Genomic DNA, 27,673 nt, shown 5'->3' on the forward strand with positions numbered 1-27,673 from the left:
GTGCAATGATTTATTACGACTTTCGACCTGGATTATCAAGACAGGAGTGCATCGATCTACTTACTTCCACTTTTGGCGATAAAGCCTCATCCTTTGCCCCGTGTGAAACGCTGGCATAACGAATTCAATCGTGGTCGTCGTTCCCTCACCGACGAATGTCGTGAAGGTCGTCCAAAATCAGTTGTTGTGAAATCAGAAAACATTGATGCTGTGCAGAAAACTAATAATACAAGATCGTCATGTGATCATACTGTGAGATTGAGGCAACCTTAGGCATTAGTTCCACCAGAATATATAAAATATTGCATGATCATTAAGCCGTGAAAAAGGTTTGTTTCTCGTTGGATCCCACATAATCTGACAAAATCTCAAAAAGACACTCGTGTCGATTGGTGCAAACAAATGCTTAAGAAATACAATGGCGGTGCTTCAAAAGACGTGTATAAGATTGTAACAGGTGACGAATCATGGATATATGCGTATGAGCCGGAAACTAAACAGCAGTCGACTGTATGGGTGATTCAAGAAGAACCAAAAATCCAACAAAAGTTGTTCGCGCTCGAAGCACTTCGAAACAAATGGTCGCCTGTTTTTTCGGAAAAACTGGTTCATGTGGCAACAGTGCCTTTAGAGAAACGTAGAACGGGTCAATTCTGAATGGTACACAACCATTTGTTTGCCGGAAGTCTTCGATAAAATAAGGAAAACAAGCGCCGTCGGATCATTCTTCATCAAGACAATGCCAGCTGCTGTCACACATCTCGTCTAACAACCGACTATTTGAACAATCAAAAAATCGAATCAATGGGTCATCCGCCGTACAGTCCTGATTTGGCACCAAATGACTTCTTTTTGTTTCCGAACGTCAAGAATAAATTACGTGGACAACTATTTTCGTCAGCAGAAGAAGCCGCTGATGCATTCAAAAACCATGTTTTGGAGGTGTCTCAAGCGGAATGGAGAAATGCTTTGACAAGTGGTTGGAACGCATGCAGAAGTGAATAAAGTCATTTTCAATGACAAATTACTGTTTTTTAGGCTCAAAATATAAATAGGGCCCCCCTCGTATAATTTTTTGTTTTTGTTTTAATCTAGCGCTGATAAATATTTGAAAAAAATATTCTCTAGCAGTTTGAGCAACATATTATTTATAATAGATTATGTTGTTGAAGTGAATACATAAAATTTAGGAACAAGAGAAATGTCGCTCTAACATAAATATTGACTTTCCCATATCTTAGCTTTATTTCTTCAATATTCTCGTATTATTTATTCTACACTTATGGGAATAAAATTGATGCTATAATACATTTTTCTCACCCTCTCTCTCTCTGAACAAATAAATTATAGTTACATTTTAATGAATGTTATCATTTACGGGCTGCTGGACGCATAAATTTTTAACCAGGAAATGTATTGTCAGTTTACTGCTTCTTCAGAATATATGTTCTCATAGGATGGACGTTCTCCTTGATGATTGGTTTGTCCTTTGTACATGTTGATGAGCTTTTTAAGGACAATCCTTAAAAAAAAAAAAGGGATCTAAGCTGTAAATCACTTCCGTATAAATCACTATAGCCTGATTGCGACAAACACGAATCATTTTTTTTTTTGTAATCTCTTAAACCTGAAGGCGTTTCTTAAACCCGGCATTAGCCACGCCCTGAAGAAGGCAATATTATTTGACGAAACGTGGGCTAAAAGACGGGGTTGTTGTTTTTATTTGGACCGATTTCAAAGCCAATCTTGAATTCGTAAAATAATGTTATAAGATAAGATAAGATAGTAGATGGGACGGGACCTATGCCCCAAGGCACCGCAGCCACAGAAGACTTATTGTGCCAGTCCCTTCTTAGTTCTAGTAGGCGAACCCTCCCCTCCTAAAGAGGTCGAGGACTTTCCCTACTAGTTCTTTTTGCGCTACTATCTCCTTCGGCCTCAACGTTCCAAAGGTTTCATAGCTCAAACGTTCGATTGCAACGCAATCGAACAACAGGTGAGAGGCCGTTTCCTCCTCTTCCTGGCATAATCTGCACAACGGCTCCGAGCTGATAAGCCCCACCTTGCGCAGATGCTTCTTGAACCTACCGTGCCCCGTGAATAGGCCTGTAATCAGAATAATCTGATTTCTGCCCAAACACAGGGTCTCTTTGGATCTTTGCTTACACAGCCAAGGCATCAAGGTCTTGCTGTGTTTAATCCCAGGACACGTCATCCAGTTCTTTTCGTGCTCCCTCCAGATCCAATCTCTGAGAGCCGCACGAACCGAACCCCTGGTGACCCCCAGGACAGGCTCTGGACCAATGAAAGGAGTATTAGCTCCATTCCTGGCCAGATAATCAGCTTTTTCATTCCCTTCAATACCCACATGACCCGGCACCCATTCCAACCGAACTTTGTTGTGCCGCGCCAGTAGTTCTAGGGCCTTCCTGCATTCCCAGACCAGGGAAGAGGTAATTCTGAAGGATACGAGAGCCTTCAGTGCAGCCTGGCTGTCCAAAAAGATACGAATCTCCCTATTTCTAGGTTCCATCCGCAAGTTTTCCTCAGCGCATATTTTAATAGCAAAAACCTCGGCCTGGAAGACTGTGGCGTATCTCCCAAGAGATCTCTCAGAGTACCTCGGGTTTAACCCCATACACTCCAGACCCAGTCCCACAGTCCATCTTGGAGCCATCGGTAAACCAAATGCCTCCCTTCCGGTACTGGTCCGTCCAGTTTACCCTCCATTCAGTCCTCGGTTTAATACACACCTGAAAAGGAGTCTCGAAACTGTATTTAGGACAGATACTGTCCCCTGCCATGTCAATAACCGGCCCAGGGTCGACCTTATCTGAAATACTCATATGGCCAATGCAGGAACTTATACGCCTCCATTGCCCATTGCTCGCCATTCTGTACGCACTGGCCCTTGCCTCCGCCTGAATAACATATTGAAGCGGAGCCAACCCCAGAAGTACCTCCTGTAGGGGTGCTACTAAAGGCCCCCGTGATCATCAGACAGGCCAGTCTCTGCACCCTTGCTAGAGCCTTAATTGCCGTCTGTTGTTCAGTCTTCCTCCACCACACCACTGAACCGTAGGTGATGATAGGTATGACTGTACGTGTGGGTGGGCCAGTGGGTCATCTTTGGGCTAAGACCCCATGTCTTCCCACAGGTTCTAGTTATTCCACAAAGGGCCTGTTTAGCCCTTAGTGTAACTCTCTCTATCTGCGCCTTCCAAGTGAGTCTGGTGTCCAGGACAATACCCAAATACTTGACCTCACCCGACACATCCAGAGTTTTACCAAAAAATCGAAGGTTTTTGTAGCGCTCTTTGTCCCTTCACCTTGTAAAGGGAACCAGGGTAGTTTTAGAAGGGTTCACTAAAAGCTCTACCCTTCTACACCAATTTTCTATAACCTTGAGAGCTTCCTGCATGAGTTCAGCCACGATTGTCTCGTGTCTACCCCTGACCACCACAGAAGTTATAAGAAACAAGCAATTATTTTATCCCTGCTTTTGAAGCCAGCTGCTGGCCCCTTAGCTTGGAGCTTTTTACAGTTCAATGTCCGGTGATGGGCAGAATTGTCTGTAACGTGAGAAAGCTGTACAATAGCTGGCAGTGCCCACAAAAAATGAAGAAAAAAACCTTCTATTGGGACCTGGAGATTTGTTATCCCCTACGACAGCCTCCAGGATTCAATCAAAGCGCTGAACTCCTGTACTTTTCAACTTTAGGAGTGACTTTGCAGAGTTAGCACAGTTACCAAGTTTGTTGAGGCGTGTTAGCGTATGAGTGGTCGTGAGCTTCTGTCACGGACAAGTCGCAAAAACTCTTTTATAGTGTCCTTTACCTTTTTTTTTGTGGGAAGTGTGCTATGATTTCCTGTGGGTGGCGAGAAGCGAAATGAGAAACACGGTAGACGTTCTAGTCAAGCCTTCCTGTTCTTAGATATAGACGAAGAACTGGGTCTGGGTAATTGGAAGCCGAAGCTGTGCCTTGACTTTGAGTGAAGACTAAAGCTGATTTTGGTTTTCCACACTAGTCATAGTCGACTTAAAGGGCAGCTGAAGATTCTGGACCTGGGATGCGTTGTTCTTCCTGTGAGCAGATAGTAGAAACTCCCGTTCAATTATGCGTTCAGCATCGCGTCTTCAGGAATAAAAATTTCTTAAACCCCTTATTTTTTTCAGTGTTACCAAAATTAAGGCCCCCCCTCTCAAAAGAGAAAATTTTTTTGATCTAGGTACCCAGTTCACAGCCGACTAGACTTTTCTCCTTCATGAATCCATTAGCCGTGGAAATTTGGTTATACGTACTAGCCGCATATCTATTGGTCAGTTTCACCTTGTTCGTCATGGCCAGATTTTCACCATACGAATGGAACAATCCGCATCCTTGTTCACCGGAAGCGCATATTGTTGAAAACCAGTTTTCTGTTTCAAATAGTTTTTGGTTTATTACTGGTACATTTTTGAGACAAGGTTCTGGATTGAATCCGAAGGTAGTTTTCTGTTTTTTATTTGGAGAGTTTATTTTCAGTGAAATAACTTTGATCTCTAAAGTCTTTGTTTTTTTTGCATGTGCTTGGCTTTTAAATGTGGTTCTGCATGAGATTAGAATTTTTTTATTTTTGAAAGATTTTCATAAAATTGGTTTTTACTTAATTTTTTGTTCTTCTGGTATGCCGTCTGTGTAGATTAGCTAAGTGAAAGACAAGTTAGGAAGCTAAGGAGTTACTGCTCTTAAGTAGTAAATAATAAATACCTGGAGTGGTTACCTCTCAAACCGGTTTGCTTTCAGTCTCTTGTTAATGTGAATATATTGGTTTCGTGACCGTAAATTATTAAATTTAGGATGGAAGATTTGCGAGGAATCGGTCAAATAAAACAACTCGTCTTTTTGCCAACGTTTCGACAAATATATTGTCCTTTTCAGGGCCTGGATATTACAAATACAAAAACAATTTACAGAGTCAGTAACACAGAGAAAACAGTAAAAATCAGTAATACAAAAATAAACAGTAAAATACAATAAATTCTTTATAATTATTGAAACTTACGTGGCTATGCGGGTTGGTTGAGTTACAGAAACTAAGAGCCAAAACTGGATTTATGTACAAATATAGCGGGACTTACACGGGAATTTTGGTAATTACAATTGGACAGATACAATAGACTAATTACAACAAAAGAGTAAATACAATAAATATTGGGAAATTTCTTTAAACAAAAACCGTTTAACACAAAACACAGGAGAAACCAAATAACCCTTATGCACTACATAACAAATAACCAAAAGATTAGAAGTAAATTTAACAAAACACAGCAATAATTATGTACAAAATTTGGATATCTATTTATTTTTTAATGATAAAATTGTAGCAGTTGGCTAAATTCGATGTATTACTGATTTTCTATGTTACTGACTCTATAAATTGTTTTGTATTTGTAATATCCTCGCTCTGAAGAGGACAATATATTTGTCGAAACTTTGGCAAAAAGACGAGTTGTTTTATTTGACCGATTCCTCGCCAATCTTCCATCCTAAGTTTCTTGTTAATATTCTATTTCTTGTACTACTCATTCGCAGTTTCCTTATTTAGACGCGACACCCTAGGGATGGAGATGACTGGATGGACAAGAGGTGCCATAACTAAACTGTTCTTCGGCCCCTCTCTAGCCCCCCCCCCCCCAAAAAAAATAAAATAAACCAAATTCTGCCAACTTTAAATGTTTTACATTTTATTCCCCCATAAATGAACACACACCATAAATTCTTGAATAAAATGATCGTCGTCACTTATTATCTGTGTATTAGATATAAAATATGGATGAACAAACTGGAGAAGTTTTTAGTAGCCGCGAGTGGGATGGATACACTGGCTCTGCCGGCAGCAAAAGAGGCAGGCATGGAGGCAGGCCGTGAGAGAGATTTCTACAAAATTAACTTTACACATTAGCCTAACTGGGCAAAGTGTGGGTGTGTACTTTGGCCAGGCCTCTCCGCCGCCGGTGGAGGCAGACACCTCCTTTCACGAATATTTGAATAATTAAGTTATTCCTTCACATTTTCTGCCTCTGCCGCCTCCGTTGCCGCCACCAACCGCTCGCTTTTAAACTTAACAAATGTTTCGCAATTCTATTTCTTCATGTTAAGTTAATTTCTGTTAATAATTTTGTATAAAATGACGGTTATTTTTATTGTTGTTTTTTTATAAAAAACAAAATGTTTACTTCTTCATCAGCTCACCAACCATTGGGAATGTAGACTAGCACCGCAATACATCTTAGCTTTGCGGGTCTAGCCTATAATCGCCTAACATACTTTACTGTAAATTTCTCATATTAACCATTGGGAATATAGACTAGTACCGCAATACATCATAGCTTTGCGGGTCTAGCCTATAACCGCCAAACATATTTTACTATAAATTCCTCATACAAACCATTGAGAATATAGACTAGTACCGCAATACATCTTAGCTTTGCGGGTCTAGCCTATAACCACCAAACATACTTTACTATAAATTTCTCATATTAACCATTGGGAATATAGACTAAATATTATGTTATTTAGAATTAAATAAATAATGCAGGAAGCAGGAAGTCAGGAGAGAATGAACGTGTTTTTGACCTTGAGAATCGTTGTAAAAGAAAGTCGTGTGAGTGTTTCATGCCAGAGATTATTGGGGGGGGGGGAGCTCCTCAGTTTGGTTTATATTCACAGCTTATAGAAGTAATCTAATAAATTATTCTAGAAAATCTATATTATACAATATTTAACTAAAATTTATTATTTATTTCGTACATGGTGAAATAAATTGTAGATGTCGTCACATGAGTGGAAGGGAGAGTTTGTGTCTAACTGTTAGTGGCTGGGGGGGGGGTGCTGTCGAGGGAGGCTCCACCCAAACTTAGTACAAAGCAATTTCCAAAGTGACCCCCGTCCAGATAAAATGTATTTCTTTCATTATCTCATGAACAGTTAGTATAGCTAGTCCGGACGGCTACCACGAAGAGAGAGAGAGAGAGACAGAGAGGTTGGACATCAGCAGCGCACTGGAGCCTCATGAGATTCTCAGTTAGGGTAACCAAAAGTTGGAGGGGGTCTGTGGGTTACAACGCGCACTGATACGGAAACCTTTTTATTTTATATATATATGTATATATACTCATGTTCACTTTTAGGCACTTTTCTGTTGCGATTGGGGGGGGGCAGGTTTTGTAGTTTTGTCCTTCTTTTTTCCTGTGGCTCTATTCTGCGCTCTCTCTCTGGGAAACCAACCCCCCCTCTGTTCCACTCTGGAGAACATGGGTAAATGGAAAAAAGTGGTTTTGGCTAGCCGATTAGAGTTGTCACATAAATCTTTCCCCCATAACCGCTGGGCATTTAGTGAAGGCAAAAAAAGATCTAGTGGGCAACAATTACCAACTTAGGAATTTGTACCCAACAACTTTTTGCTATTTTTAATTTATTTATAGAGCTAAACTATAATTTCTATTTTTATTTTATTCTGTTTAAATATATTGCAAATTGGAGTAAATTTTTCCAAGTTACTGTTTTGACTGGAAAAGCATGTTTTTGGAACAGGAAGTATTGAGAAAACGGACTCGCAATCCACGTATTGAACTTAGAAGACAGGAAATTAACAACCGTCGCAGACAACGAAGATGACTCTCATAGATAATTGCAATTACAAAACAAACACCACTAAAAGAAAGCCAAACCAATCTTCTCCTCTCCTAAACCAGCGTTTCCCAAAGTGTGGATCGCAGAAAAATCCAGCTGGGTCGTGGCAAAAATTGTAAAAAACACAAAAAAAATCTATAACATTTTGCTCTAAATTTAATATTTTTCGAAACTTTTTCAAGTACTGGCAGGTGGCAATCCTTTACCACCGTTTCCTAACGGACCGTTTAAATTCGGATGCTCTGATTGGCTGATTTCGATTCAGTCATTCAGTGCCTTCTGTCGATATTGAAAAGGAAGAAATGCTTAATCTTAGTGAACAAGAAGTTGATAATTTAATTGAAATTTCATGCGACACCGATCTTAAAAAAGTGTTTGAAACTGTACCACTAATTAATTTTTGGTTGCGCTGTCAAAAGGAATATCCAAGCGTAAGCGAAAAAGCGATACAATTTTTAATGCCTTTTGTCACCCACTTATACGTGTGAAACTGCGTTCTCAGCCTTGGTGTACTTAAAAAGTAAGTATCGAAACAGATTGGATGTCGAACCTAATTTGAGAATAAAATTAACATCATTAAGTCCTAATTTGAAATTACTACATATGTGATTAAAAACAACATCGATGGATGGCACTAAGGTCAAAATATGTAAAACAAAATGAAGATAATGGATAATGGATTGTCTTTAATTACTTATGTATTTGTTATATAATTAAACAAACAAATAACTTGAATTTTGATTTGTATTAAAAAATAAAATTTGTTTTGTAAATAAATGTTTTTTTTATAAGGTGGGCCGCGAAAAAATTTAAAATCTCGTACCGGGCCGCGGTCAAAAAAGTTTGGGAAACGCTGTCCTAAACCATCCCACTCCTGAGAGTGTAAGAAGTTATTGGAGAAGGAGAAGAGTGTTGTTACAACAATCTCCATGTATGATCAGGAATCTAAAAATGGAGACAGGTGTTCGTAACATCCGACAGGGAATAAAAGAATGAGTTTTCTATTTTTTTTTTGGATTGCCACCATTCAGCCAATGGAGAACCATAGAAAGCTCGTAAAGAAATGGAGGAGGAAAAGGTTTATATCTTCCGGTAATATCGTTTTTCGAATTAGCAGTTCAATCCTGCAGGACTTGAAATGGTGGTGCGGCAGGCACCATGTTGGATTTCCTTGCACACTATTATGGGCCATTATACGGAGTTGGACTACCCTTCCTCCACCCCCTCCCAAGAAGAAAACAAGTTTGGCAAACACATAGCGTTATGACGGAATCGTGCTCAGAAGCCGCAATTGTCTCTGAATCATTTCTGGGATAATGATGAGACGTCCCCTTGTCTGAACCACATTTCCTCCTCCCACCATATTGGTCTTGGAAGAAAAGAATAAAAACTTCTTCCTGGAAGTTAGAAGTTTCGTTTATGGACATACCAATATTCCTTGCTTTGGTAACCATTTTTTTAAAAAATAAACCGGAGGTTAACAGAACCTGTATAACAAAAAAAAAATCTCTTCCTTTCCCTTAAAGAGGAAGAAAAAGAAAACCTAAGGGATGTTTTTGGACATGAAGAAGGAGAGTAGAGAGGGTAATGTGGCCAAGACAAGACAAAAGGATCAGTTAGTTGAAGGACCACAGGACTATCGGGGAAAATATGTGCAGTACGTGACCCTGTGGGTTATATGGCCGGCCCGTACTCTGTAGCACTCCCTCCTGTAGCGGGAACACAAAGTATAGTTAGGGATAACGAAAGAAAAAGGAACAGATTTAGAACCTCTTGTACATTTCTTCTTCTACACCAGCAAGACAACTTAACTTTATCCTGTTCCAAGTTGTAACAACAAAAGAGCGTGTGCTGCAGTATTGTAATGTTTCCATGCTGGGAAAGTTTGTGGACTTGAGTAATTTTTGAAAAGTTTTTTTTTTTAAATTTTCTGGAAGACCTGCGAAGCTAACAATGTATTGTGGTACTGGGTTCGATTCCCGGTCTTAGGCCTTGGATTTTATTTAATGGATTTAATATAAGAAATTTATAGTAAAGGATGTTAGACAGTTATAGGCTAGACCCGCAAAGCTAAGATGTATTGCGGTACTAGTCTATATTCCCAATAGTTAATATGAGAAATTTATAGTAAAGTATGTTAGGCGGTTAGAGACTAGACCCGCTAAACTAAGATGTATTGCGGTACTAGTCTATTCCCAATGGCTAATATGAGGAATTTATAGTAAAGTATGTTAAGCGGTTATAGGCTAGACCCGCAAAGCTTAGATGTATTGCGGTACTAGTCTATATTCCCAATGGTTAATAAAAGAAATTTACAGTAAAGGATGTTATGAGCTTATAGGCTAGACCCGCAAAGCTAAGATGTATTGCGGTACTGGTCTATATTCCTAATGGTTAATAAGAGAAATTTATAGTAAAGTATGTTAGGCAGTTAGAGGCTAGACCCGCAAAGCTTAGATGTATTGCGGTACTGGTTTATGTTCCTAATGGTTAATAAGAGAAATTTATAGTAAAGTATGTTAGGCAGTTAGAGGCTAGACCCGCAAAGCTTAGATGTATTGCGGTACTAGTCTATATTCCCAATGGTTAATAAAAGAAATTTACAGTAAAGGATGTTATGAGCTTATAGGCTAGACCCGCAAAGCTAAGATGTATTGCGGTACTGGTTTATGTTCCTAATGGTTAATAAGAGAAATTTACAGTAAAGGATGTTTGCTAGTCGCCTCCGTCCACGACACCTAATTGGTAGTTGGACGTTAAGCCTCGCCTGAAAAAATAGGCGATTACTTTACTTGCTTTACTTTTATTGTCTTAATACCGTGTAATTGCTGGTGCACTATCTCTGGATGCTGTCGGGATTTCCGCTTTGGGAGAATGTTCTTTTTCCGGATGGGAGAAAAAGGAATTGTTGAGGTGACTTGAAATTTATAGCATTTTCGGCACTAATTTATTAGAGATCTCTGGCCGAGAGATTAAGATCTGGCAGGTAGCGGTGAGGACCATCATGATGAATAGCTGGACCCATGACGGATCTGGGGATAGCAGAGGAACTGGAAGTTAGCCACACATTGCTGATGTTGATGGCACACTGGTAAAGCTGGGAGAAAAACTGGTCCTCTTTTCGGCATCAGGAAACTTTTCTGGACAGTGATTGGACAATGCTCAATCCCCCAAATACTGCAACCTGCAAAACCATCCTTTGCCAAGTGGTATTTCCTGGAAATTAAAGCAATTACTTTAATTCTATTTCATAGCGGTTAGAGGCGAGACCTGCGAAGCTAATGTGTATTGTTGGTTTAGTGGGTTCGATTCCCGGTCTTAGGCCTTGGATTTTATTTAATGGTTAATAAAAGAAATTTACAGTAAAGTATATTTGCTAGTCGCCTCCGTCCACGACACCTGGTCGTCGTCGACAATTGGTAGTTGGACGTAAAACCCCGCCTTACTTAATTTTACGTATTTCATGACAAAACTTACAAATCACTGTCCAAAAGTTTATTAACTTTTGGGATCGAAGATCTGCTTCACACTCCTCAGGACACCTCTGGCCAATCAATCATTATTTATCTTTCCAAACACCAGGATAACTCGCTGGTAGAATCTTCACGAATGAGGTCCAGACAAGAACGGCATTCCTTTTGGATGTTCCCTGTACTTTAGGAGGAACGAAAATTTGGGATTCTCTTCAAAGTGTTGTTTCTGTTATTTATTATTTTTGTTTTTCACATTTTTCGATATTGAAAAATTATGAAAATTTGTCTCTCAGATCTCATTTTAGTTAGATGTATTTTGCACGACATAATTATAACTTTTTAAATCGTAAAAGCAGTGAGCTTAGCTGCTTAAGGAATTGTTAAGTACTAAGAACTTTGATAAAAAATTAACGTTCCAAGTGAACCAAAGTAAGTGTGCACTTAATAAAGTCCCCCCACCCTGTGGCTCTTTGATGCGGACTTAGCACTTTTCTTTCGGCAAAAGTTTACGTGATTTTTCTTTTTTTTTTCTTTTTTTTGTCTTTTTCAAACTTCTTCTCGTAAAGCATAAGAAGAACAAGATTGTGACGTGTTTGTTAGGAAGTAGTTAGGCTTGTCTGCAGTTTTTTTTCGTCAATCACTGTTTGTCTGATCTCACAATTTTAAGATGCTTGGTATACCGACAACCAATCGGACAACCCGGGAAATTCTTTTTTTAAAAAAAAACTAGTGCTCGGAAAAGTGGTTTTTCTTTACAGCTGTGTGTCTTTTTCTCTGTGTAACATCACTTACAAACGGAAATATGAAAATTTTGATGTTTGCTATTTTGACTCGATGCCAGCTGTCAGGTTTTTGGCTAAAATCAGAAAACCGGAAGTGATATTTTACTAAAACAATTTTCTCAGTTTTTTTTAATTAAATTTAAAATTAATTAAATTTTCCTCACGGGCACCCATGTGGGATATCTGTAACTTTTATTTACTTTTACGCATGAAAATGATTTGGCTGATTGAATTTATTTAAGGGATGTAAACACCATAATTTGGGATGAGGATTTTAATCTGGGAAACACTCTAAAGGTTTTGCCCAGTCTCCCCAAAAATAGGGTGATTTTTTTTTTTATTTCCTCTGCACAGGTCATTGAATTCATCTCAGGAAGTATCACTTTATCACTATAGTACACGCGTATGTATTTTTTTTAGTTTCTGACTGATTTCGGATTTTCAGAGGAATTTGGAGCAGAATTTAATGTAATGGAAGTTAAAAATTTGATGTGTTACGACGGATGACGTCAACAATGTTCACCAGCATTGCGATAGACCTAATCACATCTTTAAATGTCATTTTACTTAGGGGTTCTGTGCTTTTTGTGCTAAATACGAGGTGTGGCTATTTAAATAACGAGACTGAAGCTGTAAAACATTTTATTTTAAATTTATACATATTTAGTTATTATCACCTTCAATATACACCCCTCCCCTATCCCTACAACGCTCCATGCGAATTTACCATCGTTCGAAACCATGCTGGAAGTCTTTTTCTATGAGCTCCTGTATGACGCGTGCCTCTTTTACTTTCGCAAGGTTCAACGGACTGAAATCGTGTTCCTTTTAATGCAGATCTGGCTTTGGGGGAACAGAGTTCTAAAGTCACATGGGGCCGCCAGGTCAGGCGAATAAGGCGGATGGCTTAAAACTGGGATGTTGTACTAGGCTAGAAACGTCGTCTTGACAGACACAATGCAGTGTGAGCCGGCGCCGCGGTTGTCTTGATGGAGAACCCCGTGACTTGTTCTTCCACAAATCGGGTCGTTTTTTTCCTTACTCTTTCACGGAGTTGAGCAAGCACCTCAGTGCTAGTAATGTTGATTAATTATAATCGATATTTTCATCCGTTTTGGAAGTGGAAGGGTGACCCGAGCCGGTCATCATCTCCGAAGTCTTCTCGGCCATCTTGGAAAACGCTTGAACCAGTCAAAAACTTGCGCACGTGATTAATAATTCATCGCCATAAACTTCTTTTAATAAAAGATAAGTTTCCGTAGCGGTTTTATCAAGTTTTGATGTGAAATTTCACGACAATTCGTTGCTCTACTACATGTGTAGTATCCATGTTTTCGGCAAAACGAAACTCTTTATCTCTTACATAAACGACGGTTCCGGTCAGACAGATTTCTCTACAAACATGTGAGACGCTGTAATCGAAAGATTAACACAGCTGTCGGTGTAGGATTTGGCGCATGCGTAGTTCTTCTGTACTGTTTCATTGTAATACATGGATTCGGATTCTAATGCAACTAACATTTTGAGTAGTTTGAGAATTATAAAAATCTTTTTTTTTTTTATAAGACTTCTTTTTTTTAAGCTACAAACATACAAAACATGAACTGTATTATATTTTATTTATTTTTTAGCCCTTAGTACAGAGAACAAGGCAAGCGGCTTAAAGTAAATACTAGCAACTTTGAATAATATTACGCTCCCAATGTCAGCTGGCCGACTCTAGCCGCACAATACCACAGAAAGAATGCAGGAGAGGGGGGAAAAATAAATAAATAAATACATAAACTGTACGCAACTTGGAAATAAAATAAATAAAAACCAAAACCTACGCAAACTCCATACATATATCCGTCGCACTATGACGTCATACATACACAAAGCCACAAAAATACATTTTACATTAATGACCCTCCACGTTCTGTGCACATCCTCGCACCACCCGCAAAACGCCCGCAAGAATTTATACATTCCGGGTTCATCCACTTCTCTCCTCTGTCCATTCCCCTTTTTCCCTAATATCATCTCCTAACTGAGTCCTCTCTGCGGACATATTCACTCATTTGTGGTTGTATAGTAAAAGGATAGGGGTTGGAGGTTACGCCAGGGTGGATATGTAATCAACATTCATAGCGGATATGTAAATTTTTTTTTTTGGAAACGATGGCGGCTCGGTCCTTGAACGCAGTAGGGCTTCCTAACGTTCCCTACAACGGGACCTTCCTTCCAGCCCCCCCCCCCCCAAAAAATAGGCCTCTTTTTTTCTCTCCTTTCTATCGCCAATCCTTGGGAGTTTCCCACTCTCCGCCTCAACGTTTGTCATCACTTTCTATATCCAGAGATTGCTTTATATATATATATATAAAGCAATCTCTGTATATATATATATATTACTGTATGAATATTCAAGGTTGCAGGTTCGCAACTCCGATTTGGCATTTTCCCCCTTTATTTTTTTTTTTAAGAGTAGTAAAATGTCCAGCATTTCAGAGAGTTCATTTCAAAACGTCCTCCCAGTGAATCTGCACTCTCTATTTCAATAAAATTTACATATACATTTTTCCTTTAAAAGGGAAAAATTAAACCCCCCAGGGTGGACACGACTTTACTTACTCAAACTACAGATCTCGAGATTTTATAAATTTACAAATTGATAAATTTGTTAGTTGCCTTCGGCATTATTTTTTTTATTTTATTTTATTACAAGTCTACGACGTAGTACAATAAGTTAAACTGAGCCCTGAGATGAACTCCTAAGCAATTTAGGCAATGCCTTATATTTTCTGATCATGAGGATCTGTGAGGGCGCAATGGCTAGAGTGGAATTTCCTGTTTCAAGAGGTAACCAGATCGACAACAAAAAGGGGGTCATTAAGGTCATTTGGTAGGGAAGCGTAACGGGGAGGAAATCCCTTGATTCGGAGGAACCATTTTGGGTTAGGGCGTTGATTGGAACGCTTAGCAGTTTAGGGTTTAGAGTACAGTACAACCTCGATTAACCGGGCTGACCTCCGGCTATACCAACCTCGGCAAAACTGAAATCCCGGTTAAATCGAATACACACAGTATTACATAGTAATACATTACTGTTTCTTCCCAGAGATCAACTCTTATCTTAGACGGCAATCCTTTTTTTTACATACATACATACATACATACATACATACATACATACATAATGACCCTTCAAGAAAATCAGGCATAAAAGAGTAGCTGCCACGTCTACAATTATGGTACATCGGAAGGCAAAACATTTTCCTGTCGCCACCGAAAATTAACTTTTGTTTTGGCGCCGATCTGAGGTGTTCTTATGATGACTCAACATGATCCCAGTTAATCTGAATCCCGGTTAATCGAGGGCCGGTTAATCAAGGTTGTACTGTATTTTCCTGTTAAGTGAGTTGACGGTAGCTGTATAATCCCAGGTTACCTACTTTGCACGCATTCAGTATGGGTCTTTGATGATGAAGAAGATGGGATTACTTCTTAAAGTTGTGGGAGAGCGAGATAATCTTCCTTATGGTTCATCCACTTATATTTACCATTTTTCGAAACACTAATTCAGGCTCAGTTGCTCTCAAAGGTTTTGTTCAAAATAGATCAAGTAATGCATATTCACGTTTGTTTGTTTAGAAACGTTCATCAACTTGACCTAAACATTCATTGATAACGACATCTCTTGTGCTGCAAGATAGAGAACTTTACCTAGTATACATCCGCTGACCATGTACTCTGGACACACACACACTTCCGGTGAAAACTGTCACTGCACTTCCTGTTACTAGAAATAAGAGGAAGTACGTATATATATAAGCGGAAGTCTGCTGTACAAATAAAGTTACCAAGCACCAATAATGCTATATCAGATTCCTTTTTATTTCTGTTGGATTTTCTGTTGGTTTTTCTTCCTTTTTTCCCCCGATTGAATCTGGGAACGGAAAAGCAGGATATAATGGGGATTGACATTTTGAAGAGTAATGTGAACACAAACTGAAAACCCAACTGAGACAGATTTAGAGATAAAAACAAAAATTAGATCAATTCCACTGTAGCCGACCATGGACAGGAGATTACGTTGTAAATGTATCATGACGTTATAAATACAGCAAAAAAGTCACTACAACTCGAACTTGATGATCTGATATTTAGTTTATTTTTGGTATTTTACAGTTTTTTTTTTTTTTCATTTATTCGTAATGTACAATAAATGGCATTTCCTCCAAGTTTGGACAGCTTGAGGAACCTCCTTCCGGTCACGTGCAGTACTTGGATGACCAATCATCGACCAGCCAGTCTCCAAGCCAGGGGTTCCATATATCGTCAGCATGGACCAGTCAGCAGCCCCTACCATAACTCTTGAGAGCCATCCAGCCCAGAGATTAAGAAGGGCTTCCCGTAAATTTTGGAGCGAGAATCCTCGAATTGAACTCCTTCACATTATCTAATGGCCTACTATTACTCTACGACTTTGACCACCCTTCAACTATCAGAGGAATTCCTTTAAAAGGAGAAAGAAAAAAACCGCCAGGGTGGGCACAACTTGACTTACTCAAACTACAAATCTTTAGATTTTAAATTTACAAATTGATAAATTTGTTAGAAGTCTTCGTAATTGTTATTATTATTTATTCTGTGGCTTGGTGCAAGAAGTGCCAATGTCAAAAAAAAGGATTACGAGTGTACATCCTATTTGGTTTACCTGGGGGGGGGGGGGGGAATATTGATGCTAAATTTTGACATTGGCACTTACTGAGTTTTAGTAACTCAGTTACTACTTTGAACTCCTTGACTTTGGCACTCCTTGCCAGAAATATTCTGATGACTAATAATATCAAAACAGATTTCTTACTCAATTTTACCAAAAATCTGACATTGGCACTTCTTACAACAAGCCACAGATTTAATTACAAGTCTACGACTTAGTACAATAAGTTGAAACTGAGCCCTAAGATGAACTTACACTCTTGTGAAGTACATATCCGCTTTCCTAAGTCCTAAGCACTTTAGGCAACGCCTTGTTAGGAGTTCACAAGAATTTTAGGATTGGTTTTCGCGGTACATCATCATCATCATCCAATGGCGCTACAACTCATTGCTGAGTCTTGGCCTCCTCAACCAGTTTCCGGCCAATCAGTCCTACTCTGTGCTGGCGCTCTCCAGTTGGAGATATTCAACAACGACCTAGCATCACCTGCAACACCGTCCGCCCTGCGCGCAGCTTCGGCCTCCCAACTCTCGCTAACTCCATAGAGGTGCTCATCCGTCACCTTCTTTGGGATGTCCTCGCGTCCCTCATTCTAACCAAATGCCCCCCAGCCCACTGAAGTCTAGCCAATTTCATGGATTTAACCACTGGGCCGGAAAACTCGCCGCAGTATTTCGCCTTTCGAAGACTAGGAGGAGGCCTCTCTCATCTGGTTTAATTGTGGTCTAGGTTTCAGAGCTGTATGTCAAGACTGGGTGGATCAGGGTCTTGTACAATCGCAGTTTTCGCCGTACAGTTAGCTTGAATTTTCTCTTCTACTACCGGTAGATGGACTGTGTTGTTCCTGACAAAGGAACACTGGTTCTTAGCCAGGAAACTTTAGGGCGGCTATAACCTTAGCTATTGAAAGGGTTTAATTTATAAAAATGAAGGTAAAAATAATGCTAAAATTGGCAAATCGAAGCAATTCTACTTCAGTGGTAGACGAAAAATACTTTTTTCTGCAACCATGTACGAGTAGGAATGTTCTCATTACTCAATTAAAATCAGCTGTGTAATGCCCAACTTTACCTCACTAGTGGGGAAAAATTCCCATTAGTGTCACTTTCCTCACTAGTGAGTGAAAAAACTTTATTGTGCTTCCTTGATATAAGAAGTTTTGTTATTAAATATTTTCTGTAAAACTTTAATAAGCTTATTTAAATTTATTTTATCTAAATAATTAAAAAAGGAATATTAAAAAAATAAAAAATAAAATTGAAAGGAATATAGAAATAAAAATAATACTTTAATAAATAATTAGATATTTTTAATTATAACAGTTAAAAAGGTTGTAGTGTTACCTTATAGAAATTTAAAATGGTGATTCCTGTTTAGTTAATAACCCTAATGGTTGCAGAAAAAGTATAATATTTAACTCGAGTGTAAAGTATTTTCCTCACACTCGGCAATTTGCACTTGTACTCGCCTCGCTTCGCTCGCTCGTGCGTGCAAACCCTGCCTCGTGTGAGGAAAAGTACTACTTTCCACACTTGTTAAATAAATAACTATTTTTTTATCGACATTAATAGTCAAATTTAAGCTAATGTTAAAATAAGTTTAAGCAGTGTAATTAAGTACGTTGCGGTGTATGTTAATGGTGATATAGTATATGTAAATATATATCTTGTATTTTTTTTGTACGTATGTATGTTTGTACATACTCTATATACAGTGGTGGTCCAGTTTATCCCCGCTTTAGCCTCTTCCACCCCCTCTCTTAAAAAAAAAAAACGGTTTTAATGAATATTTGAACAACCGTCCATCCATCAACATGTCTGCAGTGGTGGAGGCTATACAACGAAACGGCTGACGGCATGACGAGTAGGTTATACTATGTATTGCTAAAGGGAAGGCTATATGCCCTGCGAAGCCTCTAAAAAAGAAAAAAAAACCTGCACTAGCCGCGTGTCCTCTAGTTGGAAAATACTGGCAGCCCTTTGTGGTAGGGTCCACCAAAATCCATCGCTTGCTGGAGAGGCGGTAGAGCTCGTAGATGTGATAGTTGTGTACAGCTTCATCATTCCTCCTCCCTTGATAGTGTACACATGTCACTACAAATTTACCACGCACACACACACTACCAGACCGGAAATATTGCTCTCTCCCTTCTTCTATTATTCAACTTTTCTTTTTTTTCCTGTTTTCTGTATATATACAACCCAATGGCGCCAAAACTTATTCTATCATTTTCTCGCATCGTTAGTGGGTATGTAACTGTGCTAGCCCATATAAATGCTAGAGAATCTTTCGCTACAATTTTTTGGGCACCCGGAATCTCGAATGACCTCATTACTTCTTAAGCCGGACGCATCTTTCCCTAGCTCTGCGTCTAGAAAGCTTTATTATACCATCTCCCCACTGGCTTACAGTCCCTTCCAAAGAGTCTTAGTTAAAATTATTGCCGATCTTTGCGGTAAGAAAGAACTGAGGATGTTTTCTTTATTTTTCGATTATTTATATTTCCATCTCATGCCTTAAATAATCGGTAACAGGACAGAATCTAAGCACCCTATGCCACAATAATCAACCACATTTCCTAAGTCAATTTAATTATTGATCCATGCATCTAACTTAAAACTAATTACTCCTTCATTTAATTAAAGTGAAATAAATGGCCGCAATTCTTGCAGCAATCTGTTTGCAGCCTCTGCAGTGTTATATTCTTCACTCTTAGACTGTATCTTTGAAGCACAAAAGACCCTTCTGGAATAACCTTTGCGTTATATTAATATAAAATAAAAGATTGTTTATTATCTACAACAAAGGAGGTGCCACGATAGCTGAGTGGTTATAGGCTATACCCGCAAAGCTAATATGTATTGTAGTCTATATTCCCAATGGTTTACTTGAGGAATTTATAGTAAAGTATGTAAGGCGGTTATAGGCTAGACCCGCAAAGCTAAGATGTATTGCGGTACTAGTCTATATTCCCAATTGTTAATATGAGGAATTTATAGTAAAGTATGTAAGGCGGTTATAGGCTAGACCCGCAAAGCTAAGATGTATTGCGGTACTAGTCTATATTCCCAATGGTTAATATGAGGAATTTACAGTAAAGTATGTTTGCTAGTCGCCTACGTCCACGACACTTAATTGGTAGTTGGACGTAAAGCCCCGCCTGAACAAATAGGCGATTAGTTCACTACTACCAACAAAAAAAAGGAAAGAATAGTTGATGGATTTCCTAAATTTTTGACTCGAAAGAGGAAGTAACCGTGTTGGTTTTTCCGACGTTTCAAACTGAATTACACATCTCTGATTATTATTAGACGTAATTAGATGTAAGTAGTAGCGGAACTTAAAAGATGTTACGCAGAAAAACTCATTTTACGACCCTTTTGGGCCGGGGTAAAATATGGTTTACATTTTAAAGTACCAATTACTTGCAAGGAACATTATTATTTCTATTAATAATAATAATAATAATAATAATGTGTGTTTATTTAATATTAAATAACGATACAAAATAATAAAGAACAGAAAACTAAGAAAACCACACAATGCATGGACATTATGTCCGTCTGCAGAGGTTGACCTCACTTACAAAATTATACATTATTATAGATATTTTTCATAAACTACTACATAAACAAATAAGATTCTTTGTAACAGAAAATTAAAATAATTGCAAAAATAATATAAACAAATTTAAATTGATTAATGAAATCCGCTAAATTCTATTAAAAACCTTCTTATAAAAAAATAAAATTAAAAATTATAATTAGAAATCAAAAACTGTCTGTAATTAGCTGCTTCCAAGTGGAACCAATAAAGACGCTTAAAACTATTATTCTGCCCATTCAGATAACTAATTATTTCTGTTTTTGTCAGCGTTTTCTTATTGAACCACCGGATTCTAAATTCTTTAAGAACTGGACATTCAGCCACATAATGCAATAAATCCTCAACTACATTGAGATTGCACATTGAACAGAGGTGACTCTCGCTTGTACGACCCACTCTGTAGTTTAAATTTATTAGCTGCCCTCTCAACCTCATCATAGCTTGCATAAAGTGTAACTTGTTAGTATCTTTAATGTAATGATTTTCACCCAGATCTATAGTTAACTCCTTATACAAACAATGAAAAGTCGAATCCGCAGCTTTAGCCATCAAATTTCTTTTAAATGACTGTTTTATTTTCTCAACTAAAAGTTCAAATTGATGCTCTCCTCCACTGTCATATTTTATTAATTCCATATCCTGCCTTTCACAAATATCATTAAATTCTTTAAACCAAAATATTTTTTCTCTTATAATTTGTTCCGCTAAAATCTTTGGTAATCGTGTATTTGGTAAAGTAAGCACTTTCCGGATGTAGCGATAATGTAAGCTCAGTGTAAAAACGAATATAGGTGTCAAACCCGACTCCAAATATATAACATAACTGGGCGTGTTCTTTGGTAACAGAAACAATCTTTTAATGAAAAAAGTATTTAAACTTTCTATTTTATCACTCCACAGGAACCCCCAAGTCTGCGCGGCGTAACTAACTATGGCTCTAGCTACTGCATTAAACATTTCAAATTTAACTGAAATCGGTATACCATTTTTATTGAATACATTACTGTAATTCGCCATAATACTTGCTTTAGCCGCACGAAGTCGATCTTCAAAGTGGTGTCGGAAAGCTAATTGTGGAGTTAACCAAACACCCAAATATTTATATTGTTTGACTACTTCTATTTCCGTTCTGTTAAAATACCACTTCTCATTCCTGGCTAATTTCCCTCCTCGTCTGAAAACCATAACCTTCGACTTATCAAGATTAACCGACAAATTCCAAGTTTCGCAATAAGCGGACAATCTATTTATCATACTCTGAAGGACTATTGGGTCACTAGCCACAATCACGACATCATCGGCGTATAACAAACATTTTACAGTTACACCGGCCACACGTATACCACCTCCCAAACAATGTTCGATATCGTTTAAGTACAATGAAAATAATAACGGCGATAATAAGCATCCTTGTTTAAGCCCATTTAGAGTTTTAAACGTACTAGTTAATCCGTTAGGGGTCCATACCGATGATCTAGTATCACTATACAAACCCTTTAATGTTTCAATAAATCTAGTAGACAGCCCTAGTGAATATAGTTTACAGTATAAAGAATTTCGGTCTATAGTATCAAACGCAGACTTATAATCAATGAAAAAACAATACAGTTTGTGGCCCTTCCTGCCCACTTTAAGCTTTATAATATTCGTTAAATTGAAGATGTTATCTACTGTAGAATATCCTTTTCTGAAACCCGCCTGCGACTCACTAAGAATATTATTTTCGTTTTCCCACGCTTGTGCTCTTTTCAACAGCAAACCTGTAAATAGCTTCGAAACACAATCAGAAAATGAAATACCCCTATAGTTTCTAACATCATTTACATCACCTTTTTTATACAGTGGGAATATTATTGAGTGAGAAAACGTTTCCGGAATATTGGCAGTGCCATACATATTGTTAAATACCTTTAGTAACACTTCAATAAAATTAGTTGGGCAGTTTTTAAAGAATTCATACGGAATTCTATCATTTCCGGGTGCCTTTCCAGATTTTGCGGAATTTATTACGTCTGTTAGCTCACAAAGTGTAAAATTTTTATCAACAGAGGGTAAGGTGATAAAAGGCGAAACATAACTAATAGAACAAATATCATGATGCGGATTTAATAAATTATTGAAGTGTTTAACCCAATCTTCGCTATGAATTTGAGTTCCACACAAAAATTTAGATTTTTTAAAAAATTTAATTACATGCCAAAAATTGTTTCCATATTTTATTTCTTTGAACTGTTCATATAATGATAAATAGAAATGTTGTTTCTTTTTCCTAATCAACTGATTATACTGTTTATTACACTGAACATACATACGCCTAAAGAGGTCTACATTATATTTTCTATAAAGGTTCAACAGGGCAAATGATTGTACTCTTTTATTTTTACACTCTGAATCATACCATATCTGTTTTGGTTTACTAACGGAACATGCACTATTCTGTTTAAAATGACCTAAACACGCTGAATCTCTTATGATATTTGTTAATATATTTATATTTTCTTGCGCATTACAAACGCTCAAATTCAAACTATCTACCTTTACTTCCGCTTTCTTTTTAAAATTTTGTTCATCGACATTTGTCCACATCAATTTAGGCAGTAATGGAAATACTTCATTTTTTCTTTTTTTGGAGGCAGCTTCAATCAATAACTGAATGGGCATATGATCGGAGTAATGTTGAGGCAATACTTTGAAATCATGAATAGTATTTGTAAGATCAAATGATACGGCACATATATCGTTCACTGAGCTCCCTGGACCTCCTATGAACGTAAACTCACCTTCACTGTCCCCTGGCGTTCTCCCATTTAAAACTACTAGGTTAAAATCTTCACACAATTCCAAAAAAGTATCCCCTTTTTTATTTTTAACAAAATCTTTCGAATTTCTCTTTAAATTAAATTTAAATTCATCTAAAACCACGTCAGAATACACTTCTTGTGCATTAGATATTCTAATATTACAGTCTCCTAAAATGACAAATTTACTATTTGCATTATTATTTAAAATATTGCTTATTACCTCAAAATCCTCCGACCAATTCGCACCTCTCAAATAAACTGGCATAATATAGAATTCATGATTGTCTACTTTGCAATGAATCACGGTGTAATTATCAAGTTTTATAAATTTAAAAAGGGAATTTAAACATTTCTTAATACCGTACAAACTTCCGCATTTCGCTCGGCCAAATGATTTATCTCTCACACCACTTATCCAATACAAATCATATCCCTCAAACGAATTTTCATAGAAATTAAAATCTTTTTCTTCTACGAATGTTTCAAATAATAAAAAAATATCTGAGCTTTTAATAAAATTAAAGAACATTACTTTATCTAACTTACTGCGAATACCTGCCACATTATAACTGACAATGGAAAAACTAATCTCAGAATTTTCACAAATTTCACTAACACCACACACATAACTCTCCGCCTTCTGCAAACGGACTACTTCACATTTTTTTGCTCTTCATTCCTCTTCTCTGGGGTTAGATAGCCGTTAATTAACACCATATCCTCTTCATTAGCCGCTGTAAAACCACTACCTTCTTCCCAAGAAAATCTTTTGTTTTGATATAGAAAGTAATCATTTCTAACCAGTACTCGAGCCTCTTTATCAATTTCCAATATGCGTCTTTTCATCTCCAGCAGTTTTTTCCTTCTTATCCTATCTTTAAGTATGAGATCTCTGTGTACCCATATTCCTGTATTTTTTAAATTTTTGCCATTTTTCAATATATGCTGTACATCAGAAGTTTTAATCATTTCAACTAGAATTGATGTACGATCCGGCCCTATGGTGTACACTCTAACAATCAATACATTTTCTATACCAAATGATTTTTTGCACATTTCCTGAATTAACTTAGTCATATTTTCACCTTCCTTAATTTCAGAAAATCCCCTAAATATAATATTTTTGGCCTTTGATCTCCTCATCAAAAATTCCACATTTCTTTTTACTTCCTTATTTTGTTCCTTGAGCTCAGCTACCTCTTTAGTTAACTGTTTATTAACTTCCATAACGTTTTCTAATTTGCACTCAATATTTTTCAAAACTTGAAAATGAATAGACAGTTTTGAATCTAACAATTCACTCAATTTATCCATAACGGTATCATCAATGTCCATCATATCGGAACTTAATTTTTTCGTAATTTTCGAGGCCTCTTCCGGTGAGCTAAGACACCTTCTTCGCTTAGTTATTTTACTAGGAGTACCGTTCTTTTTAATATTATGTTTAATTTTTTCATTACCTGAACATTGGCTCATAATATATCCAATTTACTGTTATCTGTATTCTTACTTCAGCGAGAATGACGGTGGGCGTGGCACTACATAGATCTCAACTATTCAACTCCCACTCCTTCAGAATAGATAAAGACCCCACCAACTTTCAACTGATATGATACTTTTGCCCTTTTATGTTTATAAAAATTAACTATTATTTACAGTTTCCACTCAAATTTAGACGATTTTTCACAGATTTCACTTTAAATTGTCAACAAATTTTGGACATTTATGTAGCAAATAGTTTTTTAACAAGTTTGATCATAAAAAACAATTAAAAATCATCCTTTTTATCACTTAAAACATAAAATAAATGCAGAGCGTACTAGCACAACCGTTCACTACGAAAGCTACAGGTCAACTTATTATTTCTATTATTATTAATCAGTGTTTAATGAATTGTTAAAATAGCGTGTTTGAACAAAACAAAACAAAAATCTGTGCGACCGGAAGTACGAATTTTCCTGTAGGAGGCTCTTTCAGTTTTCGTGATTATCCTCGAAAACCATTTGGGATGAATTTTCTTTATTTTTTTTTTTTGTATGTTAAGTGCTGGTTTTATAAAAAGCTGGAAATCTTGTTAACGTTTTTCCTCTGGGAAAGTTCACTGTAGGGCTGTCCTAAGAAGAAAATGGAGGGTCTAAGCTTCCTCTAAAGTCTCATTTCATTTAAATGTTCTTCTTCTAACTTCTTTTTTTATTAAAAATAGGCATTCAATACCAAATTCCAAATTTGATAGAATCGGTAGACTGCAAGTCTCTTGCAATTCTTTTCTTTTTTAAAATCGTTCTATGTGCAATGTGCATTTATTCCTACTTCTGCTGAAACTGGGAATATTGGTTGAAACTAGGAACAGTGGAAGGAGGAGTACATCGTAGATAATGGGATCTGGGGACAACAGAACGTTTTATTCGGGAGATCAGCTGCTCGAAACAGAAGGTCGATACAGTGTAGTGTCTAGATGATATAGAATGGTCGTGTGCTAACTGACGCTGAATGTTATGCTTATGCTCACTTTGCCATGCTCTTGTGTCATGGCCAATGAGGACAACTACCAACAGAGACCTCCAAATCTTTGCACTTAGTTCCCGTGCCAGGCCAGCAAGATGACACAACAGAGATAAACCTAACCCCGCCCTCCACTCTCTAAAGCGTCCCTCTTGTTGGTTACTGTAGAATATCTCGCTTCTACCCAAAACTTTATCATTTGTTGTTATTGTTTATGGTCTCCTTCTTAAACGTTAAACTTGCTCCAGTGTCTCTGTCTCTCTACCACTCTCTGTTACGGCAAACTTGTTTAATTCCTTAAGTAATTCACCAGGGTAACCCCAGTTGGGGAATTTCTTGTTCTTTTGGGCGTGGGTCCCATTTTCAGTACTTGTTTGTTCATTGTGTTCTCGTTTTTAAGGGCAAGAAAAGTTGATGTTTTCCAGGTTGTTCTTGTTTTTAGATGCTCCTGGAATCTGAACCAATTATTCTATTCGTTTTGTTCCCGTAAAGGTATTTTATTCGTCCAACATAGTATCCTTTGCCTCATCAATTCTGCAGTTAGATAATAATAAATAAAATTATTAGGAATCATTCTTCGCAACTCCTTCCTCCATATTTTTATTGGCCTGGTAAATGGAGTCGGCCCAATCGTGGTGGGAAGCCCTTAATGGATCAGCACAGAAATGAAATGGAAATTCTTAGGAATTGAAAATATGGTTAGTTGCCATGGGAACCGATTGCAAGATCTACATCTTCTGGAGTAACTTTTGTACTTTTAGCATTGTGCAGATCTGTTTCGGCTAGAGGATTGATATCTCAGTCTGGTATGATGACAGTACTTAGAATATAAGAAGAGTTTATAGCCCGGAAATCCATGTTTAATTGGTTTAGGCCGATATGCTAAAAGTGGAAGATTGTTACTAGCTTAGAAAAGGGATCCCTGGGTAATAGAATCTTCATTATCTTCAAAATAAAGGAGAAATTGAGACCATCGTTGTCTACCATCATATCCAGGTTATTTAGGGAGTATGGGCTCCTCTTCTAATGATCCTTAAGCTGTTAACTCTTCGGCATGGCAACGAACACCTCTGATAACAGTTTCCTACGAATATACCTACTTAGAAGCATCAGTTCGGTGCCTGCCTATCCCCTGAAAGTTGCACGAATTCATGGAAAATTACTAACACAAGTTGCTAACATAAGCAACTAACTGCGTATGGCTGAAGACGAAGGTTGACAGGATATGCGGCGAAATATCAAAAACGGAAGTTGTATTACAAAAAAAATTATTTATTAAGTAAATACTCTCTCTCTCTCTCTCTCACTCCCACACTCTCCCTCTATCCCCTCTCCTCCCTCTCACTCTCTCTCCCTCACTCCCACTCACTCCCTCTCACTTTCTCTCCCTCACTCCCACTCACTCCCACTCTCTCCCTCTATCCCTCTCTCTCCCCCCCTCTCCTCCCTCTCGCTCTGTCTCCCTCACTCCCTCTCTCTCCCTATCTCCTCTCTCTCTCACACTCTCTCCCTCACTCCTCTCTCTCCTCCTATCCCTCTATCCCTCGCTCCCCACTCTCTCACCCTCTCCCTCTCCCCTCTCTCTCCCTCTCTCTCTCCCCTCCCCTCTTTCTCCCTCTCCTCCCTTTCATTCTCTCTCCCTCACTCCCACTCTTTCCCTCTGTCCCTCTCTCCTCCCTCTCCCTCTCACTCTCTTCCTCACTCCTCCCTCTCCCTCTATCCCTCTTACCCCTCTCTCTCCCCTTCCCCCTCTCCCTTACTCACTCCCTCTCTCTCTTTAAGTTCTAACTTTACCCTACAAATTTATTTTCCAACAGGTAAGCAAACCGATGCCCAATCGTATGTTCTCATTTTTAAATCCATTAGCCATGGACATATGGATATGGATGGCGATCGCTTATATAGTCGTATCAACGACCATATGGTTAGTGGCTAGATTCTCGCCCAGTGAATGGTTACCACCAATGGTGTGCAATTATTGTGCAGACAATGAGGACCAATGTGAAAATGATGATCATATTCATACATTAATCAATGATCAAAACTATCATTTAACTGATGATTGTTTAAATTCTACTGATAATGATGATGATGTTGATGAAGATAATGATGATGAAATTGATGATTATTA

At 37.9% G+C, this 27,673-nt stretch overlaps 1 protein-coding gene across 4 annotated transcripts in view; it reads left to right on the forward strand.

Annotated features, from left to right (window-relative positions):
- The window catches only part of LOC141454934 (glutamate receptor ionotropic, kainate 2), a 491,708-nt gene that overhangs the window by 439,982 nt on the left and 24,053 nt on the right, over positions 1–27,673 (forward strand). For 3 of the 4 annotated variants that reach the window (XM_074129640.1, XM_074129638.1, XM_074129639.1), the window contains one exon: positions 4,231–4,488. The exons of the other annotated variant lie outside the window; for it this stretch is intronic. In XM_074129640.1, coding sequence (XP_073985741.1) covers positions 4,231–4,488 — 258 coding nt within the window. The remainder of the gene's footprint in view (positions 1–4,230; positions 4,489–27,673) is intronic. 4 annotated transcript variants of the gene reach the window in all.

This window comes from Rhodnius prolixus, unplaced genomic scaffold (assembly GCF_049639745.1).
Source record: "Rhodnius prolixus isolate KJV_2025 unplaced genomic scaffold, Rpr scaffold_15, whole genome shotgun sequence".
Taxonomy (NCBI): Eukaryota; Metazoa; Arthropoda; class Insecta; order Hemiptera; family Reduviidae; genus Rhodnius; species Rhodnius prolixus.